The sequence below is a fragment of the Python bivittatus genome, unplaced genomic scaffold (genome assembly GCF_059951505.1).
Source record: "Python bivittatus isolate LINGU-HERP-01145 unplaced genomic scaffold, Pbiv_v1 ctg000070_np1212, whole genome shotgun sequence".
Classification (NCBI taxonomy): Eukaryota; Metazoa; Chordata; class Lepidosauria; order Squamata; family Pythonidae; genus Python; species Python bivittatus.
The window spans coordinates 55276565-55287831 of record NW_028277034.1 but is presented as its reverse complement, the minus strand read 5'-3'; the positions used below and the strand labels follow the sequence as shown (position 1 = coordinate 55287831).

General features: G+C 44.8%; 1 protein-coding gene across 1 annotated transcript; it reads left to right on the top strand.

The window, feature by feature from the left end:
* The first annotated feature begins 1539 nt into the window (after window positions 1–1539).
* LOC103063831 (olfactory receptor class A-like protein 1) lies at window positions 1540–2567 on the top strand. The gene has a single exon (XM_007436821.3). It carries the CDS (start codon window positions 1581–1583, stop codon window positions 2565–2567), a length of 987 nt encoding a protein of 328 aa, XP_007436883.3. The 5' UTR covers window positions 1540–1580.
* The last annotated feature ends 8700 nt before the right edge of the window (window positions 2568–11267 follow it).

The window sequence follows — 11267 nt, the reverse complement described above, 5'->3', positions numbered from 1 at the left end:
CACACAGCCTGGAAGACCCACACCAGCCATCTTAGGGACCACATAGATAGACCAGGAGGATCTGTCCCCAACCCAATCCTTCAGGTCAAGGGTGCCCCCATCACCACTGACTGAGTCCATCCACCATTGGTCCTCCTCTCCTTCTCTTTCCTTTCACCTTTCCCAGAATCAGAGCCTTCTCCAGAGAGCTGGGTCTTCGCATCAGGTATCCAAAGAAGGATAATTTGACCTGGTCATTTGTGCCTCGAGTGAGAACTCTAGGCGGATTCGTTCAATGATCCATTTTCTTGTTTTCTTGGCTGTCCAGGGTCTTCTCAGGAGTCTTCTCCAACAGCAAACTTCAATACTGTTCCTATCTTGCTTCTTCAAAGTCCAACCTTCACTTCCATAGAGCGTCACAGGGAATACCATGGCTTGCACACTTGAAATAGACAGGACAGGCTAATTCCAAGCATGGATAGAAATCAGGGCTATCAGATCTGGGTTGCAAACATTCAGACAACCACGGGAGAGTAACACAATGCGACGATAGTTTGCATTTCTTAGCTGTCCTCAGGAGGTCTGTATTTATGCAGGCAATTCCCGTAGTCCTAACAATTTATTGTGTGACAAACTGGAGCATAAGAAGTTGCATTATTATTGTTACTGTTATTCTGCTGTGAGCATGTCTCCTCTGTGTCCAGGGAGGAAGATGATGGGAAAATACTTCTGCAGGGTTGCTTAAAAACCTACAAAGAAATATTCTTGTAGTCACCAGCGATAGAGCTCACCCTGATGGTACCTTGGTTTTCACCCACCTGAGTCTTCACAGATCTCAGAAAAGCCTCTTTAGTCCCGGGGATGGGAGACCATTAGGAAATCTCAGAGTGGGAGGCTGGACCATGAAGATGGAAAAGAACAGAAAACAGATGTGGATTTCAGCTCTGTCCAAAGGAGATTTGACTTTACGGTCGAGTGCGGGGTGGGAAGAGTTTCTAATATATGGATTCACTGATTGCATAAAAAAAAATCAAAATGCTTTATCCAAAATTGATTCAAAGGTGAGATTGCCCCATGATGGTTTTATTTGTGGGGGGGGTGGGGGGGTGGGGGGGGAATCAACGCTTTGAATATTATGTTAAAGTCTGTGGAGTCGTAGTCTCAGTAGGTTTTCGGAAGACCCCAGGACGGAGAAGGTTGACTTTGGCGACGGGAGGAAAAGCCATTTGGATCAAACTTCCCATCTCAGTCTTCTCCCTCCCCTTCTTCACCATCCTCCCAGCTTCTGCACACTTTCAATCAGTCCTTGGCTAATCAGCTTTATTCCTGACCCTTTTCAGCACACTGAGATAACAGCTGCTTAGACAAACAGCAGAGTAATTGTGGCTCCAAGGAACTCAAGGGCTGCAAACATGCAGAGAGGAGACGAGGCTTATAAAAGAACTCGCAGATCTCATGGGCCGAAAGGGGAAAGCCCTCCTGGACGGGTGAGCCGGGAAGGAAAAATGATGCGGCTGGGCTCCGGCAATCTCTGGAGCCAAAGGAGGAGGCCCCTGTCCCTTGGATAGGGAGTGTGTGAAGGCAAAGCTGGATGGATCATCATGGCACCCAAACTCATGTTCATTATATCCACCCTGATCTCCCTCTCTTCCTTTATTGGCCTGGTCGGCAACCTCATCGTCCTTTTTGCCTTCCTCAGCCACGCCATCCGGCACAAAGCACTCCAACCTCTCGATCGCATCATCGTCAACATGGGCCTGGTGAACCTCCTCCTCTGCTGCTACAAAGCCATTCCTGGGATGCTTGTCTTCAGCAGCACCAGGGTCTTCGGGGAGGAGGGCTGCAGGGTCCTCCTCTACACGTACCACACGCTGAGGCTGATCAGCATCTGGTCAGTGGAAAACTTGAGCTTCCTCCACCTCATCAAGATCCGGAGGCCCAACCGCTGGTGGGCAAAGTTCATCCACAGGCACCAGGCACCGTACGTCAACAACACCCTTGCCGGCAGTTGGGTGGTCAGTGTCCTCTTGCAAATCCCTTATTTGCAGTATGAGAAGACAGGAGGACAAAGGAATAAGACTATTGCCTTCCTGGCCACTTCTACTTGCTTGAGATCCACAGAGAGCTTTGCCATGAAATTTACTACGTACGCATCCGTCGGCCTGGACCTGGTCCTTATCCTCCTGGTCATCATCCTCAATGGCTTCATCATAGATCTGCTCCGGAAGCACAACAGGAAGGTCAAAGCCACCTCCTCCTCCACCACAGGCAGTGGGTGGAATAAACATACCGCCCAGGCCACCAAAATCCTGCTTTCCCTGCTCTCCATTTACGTGGTTTGCTGGATCTCTAATGACATGGTCTGGCTCGCTATTGTCTTGGGGTACAACGGGAACAATATTGAGAACAGCTTTCTCAGTGCCTTGTACGGCATACTCTCTTCCATATATTATTCAGCCAGCTCATATGTGATGGTGTTTGGGTACAGAAAAGTCCGTGAATACCTTGCAGAAACCTGCTGGTGCTGGAGATGTAGAAGATCCACAATGGTTCAAAACATCTCTTTGGAGGACACATCACCCAGATGATGGGAAAGCTCTCATCAAAGAGGACAGCTAAACACTGTTGTTCAAGTTATTCTAATTTTGGTCCTTGGCTGAGAAAACTTCAGCCTAGAAGAAACAGGACCAGTTCTGAGCTGGTGTGCCCACTAAACCTCAACATTTCATCTTCTGGACCCACACTCCTGCTTGTTTGATCTGACATCCACAATGGTGACAAACTCCAGAAAGAGAATGGCAGCCAGACATGTCCCATGGAGTAACTGCTATGCTGGGCCCTGCTTTCAGCTCTTCTTCACAGCTTGCAAAAATTAGGGTATCTCAACTTCCATCTGAAGAATCATCTCAGCTTGAAAAGAACAGGCCTCCAGTCAGATAGCTGTGACAATGGATTTTATAGAGGAAGGAAGACAGCCCAACAAACAGACACAGTCACAGGGGAGAAAGGGGTTAAAAAAATTAAGATGGAGGCTGTGACCACACATTTTTTCCCCCATGGACTCCCCCCAGCATGGAGGCTTTTGATCCAAAGAAAAGGAGAAGGAAGGGAGAAGTAAGAACCAATGGCAGCTCTGAGAAACTGGGAGGAGGGGAAGAAGTGGGTGCAGTTGGTTGGTTGGGAGCTATGAGGATTTGGCAGATTTATGATAGGGTGGGGGGATCAGACCCACAGAGGAAGGAGTGGGCAAGAGCTGGAAAAAGAGCTCTAATGGTTCTGTCCCATTCTTTCCCAGTACTTATCCTCAACCCCAACTTTTTTTCTTCTACAAAATTCCATCCGAGCTGAACCCATCAATGAAGTAGATTTGCAGAAGACAGCCTGTACAGCAGCTGTAAGTTTGCCTTGGCCCTGTGGCAACCCATGGTTGTGGGACCATGCCCTGCAAGGAATGGTGTGGCTTGCAACCAACCACACCCAGACAAATCCAGACACCAGGCTAGGCAACCTGACTTGGTTGGTCTACCAACTGTTCAGAAGAAATGTTAGGTGACTTCCCCCACAATGCAGGGAGCTATCCCCACAGTTTTCTTGCTATTATTTAGAAGGGGAGAGGTTCTGCACCCATGCTTCACTGTGGAGTCCCATCTGAGGAGCAGATCAATTGAGCTGAATGGCTGATGAACACAATGGCCATGTGTGAATGGTGCAACATGAGGGTTTCAGTTTTCGGCAACAAGGAGGAAGTGGTTTGTGCTGTGTTCTTCTAGGGTGTTTTTTCAATCTTGGAATCTAGTCTGGAGCTCCAGGATTTCCTTCTGACTTCCATCCAAGGTCTAACTAGGTTCCAGCCGTGGTTAGTTTGCTGATACCAGTTGAGATCGGCTTAGGGCTACCCCTTGTTGTAGAGGTTGAACAGGGTGATTCAGGCTAAATCAACCTGAATACGGAAGTTTACCTGTATTTTTGTGGCTCTTTGGTTGGAACAGCTGGAATGATATGACTATGACTTGACTAACTACTCTGTTGCTGGAAGAAATTACTGCTAGTTGCAAAGGGAGGTTCACTGAATCCCACAAGAGCACCTCGCTTTGATAGTCATTTGTGGAAAATTATCACTGGTCACTGGCCTTAAATATGCTGACCCAAATTTTAAAGGTGGATCGCCCTTCATGTCCATGTGCCACTCCAAGTGCCCCGATTGCATGACTGAGATTGCATAGAAGGCAGCTACGGATGGCATACGCCAAGATGAGATCTAAGGTTGCATTCATGGCGGCCACGGCACCTGCTTCGTGGGCTCACCTTGCAGCCAGGATGAGGCTCCTATGGCCTGCCAGATGTTTCTGAACTCTAACTTCCTCCAGCCTCTGCCATCCTGGCCCTTGTGGAGGGACCCTGGGAGTTATGGTTCACACAGCCAGTCCAGGAAACATTGAAAGAAGAAGCGACTTGCTGTGGGGAGTGTGACGTTGTGCGATCACAAGGTAAAGTCTCTTCTGAGTTATCCTCAGCTGAGTGACTTAATGGATAACTCAATGTAGTTTCCTTGGCAGATGTATGAATTGGGTATCACCTTCTCCCAGGGTGTTCTATTTCGAGAAAGAAAGAAAGAAAGAAAGAAAGAAAGAAAGAAAGAAAGAAAGAAAGAAAGAAAGAAAGAAAGAAGAAGGGGGGAGGGAGGGAGGAAGAAAGGAAGGAAGGAAGGAAGGAAGGAAGGAAGGAAGGAAGGAAGGAAGGAAGAAAGAGAGAGAGAGAGAAACAAAGGAGGGAGGGAGGGTCTTTGCTTTGTCTCAAAGATTCCAGGAATGAGAAGACAGCACATAAATTAGTCTCTTCATCAGAATAGGGCAAGCAGGAGCGGAGAGGCTAGTTTGGACTGTAATTCTCGATACAGAAGCAGGGACTTTGCAAGTGTGAAATTTTGCAGAACGTACTTGCATTATAAAGTTTTAAAAAATAAAATAAAAAAGACGTTCAAAGGCTTTCCCCGTCTCAGTGCTAAGCTGCACTCTTCTCTCTCTCTCTCTCTCTCTTCCTTCTGCGTCTTTCTCCTACAAATGACGGTGACATGGCCAGCCAGCTGCTCTCTGTCACTGAGTGACTGTACAATGTATTCTTTGGAAATGCCGCTTCCTTTGCCAAAGCAAATTTGCCTCTCGTCAGTTAAATACAAACGAACGGCTGCCAGCATTACCTCTCTGGAGCACTGGAACAAAACCACCAGCCCTTGAGGGTTGCGACGTTCACTTTCTGTCCTCTTAACAGCCAGGGAAAGAGCAAAAGAGCAGAAGTGAAAGGCAAAGGCCAGCTAAGTGTTTCGAGGAAACTGCGTGCATTTGCCCCGGAGATGAAATGAACGACAGAGGTGAATGTCCAACATATGAGTTGGCACATATTTCTTCCCCACGCCCCTCAGAAGCTCAAAAGAGAAACGTACATGTTTGGTCTTGGTGGTATAGAAAAACCTCAGGTTGGGGCATGCACAACCAAATTTAAATGCTTCCCTTGTGAACATTGTGATTCCATTTCTAGATATGCAGACAATGCTGGCTAGGGAATTCTGGGAGTTGAAATCCACACAGCTTAAAGTTGCTATGTTTGAGAACACCGATCTACATTTTATGCTTCTATGGATGCAGCCTAGAATTGCATTTGACTTTTTCGCAGCCACATCACACCACTGGCTCATATTCAGTTTGCAGCCAAAGGCTCTTTCGAGACCCTTTTCACAAGGCCTGTTATCCAGTCAGATATCAGCTTTCCATTTAGGGTTGGTGTTCTAAGGGTCTGCTAAATGACATATCAGCCCACTTCACCAACCAATATAATTTGTATTCCTGTCTTCTAGGATATTCACTGTCCCATCCAACTTTGTAGCATCTGCAAATTCCATAAACATTCCTTTCACTTCTGAAGGAGGTGAATTTTCACTTTCAGGATTTGGAGGTAGGCCAGACATGTCCCCACCGTAGAGGCAACACCAAGTCTTCAAAACTAATAGCCCTTGATGGATAAATGCATGCATTTATCCAACTCCCCTTTAAAGCCATCTTAGTTAGCAGCCATCACCAGGTCTGAGGATCATTAATTCCACAGGTTAATTACAGCCTTTACTCTCTTCACTTTCTCCACCAAAGCAGGAGGTTCCACATCTGGACAACCTTCTTGGGTTGTCTTTTCTCCAAGCTAAAGAGTCCCAGACCTTCTTTGCAGGGAAATGTTGTGAGCCCCTTAATCATTCTGGATACCTTTTTCTGCACTTCGTCCACCTCTGTTACAACCTGTTTCAGGTGTGGATATACCATATATTTGTATAAAGGCGTTACAATACTGGTATTTTATTTTCAGTTCCTTTTCAGCTCCCAGTTCAGCATTTGCCTTCATCACAGCTGCTGCATCAAGTCAACCCACGAAGGGCCCCAAGATATTTTTCCTGGTTAGTTGCAAACAGCTCAGAATCCATTGGCCTTGTTGTTGTTTAGTCGTTAAGTCGTGTCTGACTCTTCGTGACCCCATGAACCATATTGTGCCAGGCCTTCCTGTCCTTCACTGCCTCCCTGAGTTTGCTCAGTTTCATGCTCATTGCTTCAGGGATACTATCTAACCATCTCATCCTCTGATCTTTTAATCTGCCCTTTTGCCCCAATTTGCATCCATTCACACTTTTAAAATTGAACAGCGCTGGCCATCTGGTCGACTGTCCCCCCAGTTTAAAGAACTTCTGTAGCTCCTCACAATGACTTCTGATTTTCACCCTCCTGAAGAGCTTGGCATCACTGACTGCCCATCTCACTGGTGATCCTTAAATCGAGACTGTTTATGGAGAAATTAAAAAACACCAGGGAGGGAGCCTCAGGGATTGGGTGACCCTCCGTGGCTGAGAAGGGATGGGAACCTGGGTGTCTCTAGCCCTATTCCAGCTCTCAGCTGTGCTACTGCCTTCTGGCACCTCTACTACCATCTCAAATGCAAGCTAGAGACTTCTGCTATGGGAAATAAGGAGAGCTATTCACACCAATGGGAAAAAAAAAAAAAGCCCAATTCCAGAATTGCTATGGGAAAGCAGATCCAGTGCATGTTCTCCTGGATTGCAATTACTCCAGAAATAAAATGGTTTAGCTGAGAAAGAGCAACAATATTGTGGGACCACAGAGGCCCATATCTAATCTGGAGGTGGCCCAAACCCCACAGGCACAGTTAGACTTACGCAGACAGACTTGGAATGACTTCACTGAGATCATCCCCATCGACCTTCAAACTTGCAATAATTTAATTTGGTGGGGAGCTCCCCGTGAGAAAGTTCTGTTTCTAGTGGATGACTGAAAGGTTAAATCATTCCTCTGGGCGATTCTGCTTGACCATTGAATCAAGTGATGGGAATACAGGGTGCTTGAATTCTCCCACCAGGGGTGCTTAAACCCCTCCAAAGGAGCCTGCTAAATCCCCTCCAAACCCATGAGTCAAACTGAAAACCAAACCCACCCAAGACTCATTAGTGGTTTAGACATCTGTTTAACGGCCAGCAATAGGCAGGCACCTCAGTGGGTGTGTTTTGTATAAATAAGCCATACCACAAATGTCGTGCAAACTAACGTATTAGAACTTACCGAATCTTATCTGCAAATTACATTCGCCATTTCTCTTCCTGCAGGCACTCAACGCACAGAATTTCAGGTTCCCTCATCAATCACCCTATTGTAACATCATCAGTTTTCTTGTAAAAGAATAACTGTCAGATAGTCATATATTCTCAAAAAAGGCTAATTACAGATCTGCAAACAAAGGGGTTTATTTTCTATTTCAAAACAGCGGAGACCTAAAGGCAGAATCAATATGTAAGTGTGCATGTGCGTGCGTGCGTGCATGGGTCTCTCTGTGTGTGTGTATGAAAGAGTGGGTGCGTGTTTATAGATCTCTTAGCAGACTTGCTAATGGTTTTCCTGACACTCGCAGAAGAAATCTGAAAGACATATCATTACAATGGTTATATTGGCGACTGACCACGAGGAGGCACTATACAACCTGTTTCGTTCTCGCTGAAATTAATCGGACATAGGTACCCCCCCATGCGTTGAATATAACCACTGTAATACAAAGTTATACAGCGCTCAGGGGCAGGGAGGTCTTGAGGCTTCTAATGTGATGCTCAAACAAAATTAACACCCATAACAGGTACAAGTGAGGAAAGGTCCTTAGTCAGCTTGGGGATGACCCACCAATAATTTCTACCGGATAGGAATGCATAACATTAGCCTCAAACCGCCCCCAGCCCACTTGGAAGGCAATCTTTCTCCCTGTTTTCTTGTTCAGAGTCTAAAGTAGTACTAGCTGAATTCTGCTAGTACAGGTAGTCCCCAGGTTAAGAACGCCCGGTTTAAGGATGACTCACAGTTAAGGATGGAGCCTATTGTAGCAAAATTCAAGTTAAATACACAATGGCTTGAGTTAATCACACAATACTACTTATACAATATTATACAATAATACTGTTCCAGCTTATATACCCTACCTGCATAAGGGGTGTTATGTTGTGTATTGTGGGGCTTCACTTTGCTGTAGGCAAATGTTTCTGCTCCAACTAGTCACCATGAGCTGTAGTGGAAATCCCGCCACCCCTCTGGTCACTGGTCACTGCCCTCTGTGGCTGTTTCCTCCTGGGCTGCTGAGCCACCCAACCCATTTGAGGACCCTCCCATACTGGGCCAGGGAACCTCTGTGTTTTTTGTCTTGTTTCATTGGTCCACTGGTGGAAGAGTGAAAAGCTGGAGTTTCTTTTTTCTGCAGATTCACCAGCAACCCCTGAAATGATGGAATTTGTGCTTGTTTTAACAAGAATTAGTGGTGCTTTTCTGCTTTTTTCCAAGATGGACAAAGTGCTTAGGAAGGGGTCATTGGGACTGGTTTATACAAACGTCTATCAGGGATAACATACGTCTTCAAAGACCCACATGGGCCTTCATAATAAAGAAATAGGGGAATCCCTCAATCAGGAGCCGTGGTAACTGTCCACCAGGCAGAACCCCGTCTGGTATTCTTGCCAAAACAGAATAAAGGATTGAGATCCAGAAATAAATTTCCAAATCTAGCTTCATTTCCCATGCTGGCTGGGAAATTCTGGGAGTTGAAGTCCACACGTTTTAAAGTTGCTGAGGTTGAGAAATACTGACTTAAGTTCCTTTTAGTTCATCATCTTAGGAAGCTGAGTGCCATCTGGTGGAAGGAGAAAATTTTGTAGAGGGCACAATAGAGTCAGACTTAAGCCAAGCTTGAAGACCATTTTAGGCTACATCTAATAGCACATGAATATCTTTCCTTAGTGGTCCAGGAGAGAAATAGCTGGTTCTCTCGCCTGGTCCACTGTCAGCTGTTAACTGGTCCGTCTGCCCAAAACTCTTGCACAAAGCCAAGAGTGAATTTTGATGGCTCAAAATTTTGAATTTGGAAGGGAAGGGAAGGGAAGGGAAGGGAAGGGAAGGGAAGGGAAGGGAAGGGAAGGGAAGGGAAGGGAAGGAATCCAGTAACCCCATTGCCTAACTCGCCCATCACACCATAAATGAGACCATCACCATTTGAACGCAACCCAGAACAGGGGCTGCAGAATCAGAACACGGATATGCAATGGGAGCAATAAATACTCTACTTCAGACACATTATGCGAAGACCCAACTCTCTGGAGGAGGCTCTGATGCTGGGAAAGGTGGAAGGAAAGAGGAGGAGAGGACAACTGGCAGCAAGGGGGATGGACTCAGTTACAGTGGCGATGGGGGCACCCTTGGAAGACCTGAAGGATGGGTTGGGGACAGACCCTCCTAGAAAAAACCTGTCTATGTGGTCACTAAGAGTTGACAATAACCTGATGGCACATAATCAATCAATCAATCAATCAATCAATCAATCAATCGTTTTCCACCAGATGAAGGCTGGCTGGACATCACTTTTGGCTCAGTCCAGGAGAAAACCTTGTAAAAAAGACGCACAGTGGAGTTTTGCACTCCAACTTCAACTCTACAAGAAGTTTGAGCTCTCCCTTTTGTTTTAGGTTGGACAATCAAAGCAATTTTAATGAACTTGGGTTTGGATCAGGAGGTTAGGCAAGTTCTGCAGCTGATGTGACTTTAAAAAAAAAAAAAAAATTGGCTTGCATTATTTACTTTAGGCATCATGAATTATTGTTTGTAACTGTTGTTTTAATCTCTGTACACCGGCTAGTGTCCCTGCTGTGAGATGGGCGGCCATATAAATTATTTATGTAAATAACAAATCATAATATATGTATACAATACACATATGTATTATGTAATATTATATATATAATGTAATATAATATAATATGTATATAATAAATCAACCATGTATCATCTTTGCTGTAAAATGCTAATATTTGCAGTGACCATATTTTCCTGGGAAAAAAGAAAGGACCAGCCTGAAAAAGGGGCAAATCTGAAAGAGGTTCATTGGGTTAAAAAATATATATATAATTGTTTATGTTTAGAACTTTGCTTTACAAAGGAAAACTCAAGAGCAAAACCCAGAAAATTAATTAATTAATTAAATTTAAATTAGAGTAATTAAATTAAATTAATTAAAATAAATAATTAAATTAATTAAATCTAAAGGAATAAATTAATTAAATCTAAAGGACTGCTTTCTGAAATAAAGGGCTGTCCTTTATAATAAAGGGCGTATGGTCACTGTCCTTATATTTTGTCTTTTAGAAGCTCTAGAAGTTTTATTACATCAGGGATATATTTTACTTACAGTGTTGTTTGGTGAGAAGTTCAGAGTTCATATGGGAGCTGAAAAGCAGCATATGAACATTTCTACTAATTGGTTAAATAAATGGCGAACTCCTAGAGCAGTGTTTTTCAAACTTGGCAACTTTCAGATGGGTGGACTTCAACTCCCAGAATTCCCCAGCCAGCCATGCTGGCTGGGGAATTCTGGGAGTTGAAGTCCACCCATCTGAAAATTGCCAAGTTTGAAAAACACTTTTCTAGACATCAGATCTGAGACTGCAATTAGTTTTTTTTTTCAAATGGGGATATTTTTATTAGTTTTATTTGGTTTTGAGTGGTGCATGTTGCTCAAAAGTCCTGCAGTATTTCTCACAGAAAGGCCATGCATGTCCTGGAAATAAGTAAATACATTAAAAGGAGCCCTTTTAATTTGATTCCTGCTCCAGGCACCCGGCATTCCTCCTTCCACTTTCAAAGGCATATGGCACCTGCACTCAGGCAGAAGCTTAGACAGCTTTCTGTTCATATAAGCTACCCAGAAGGCCCTTA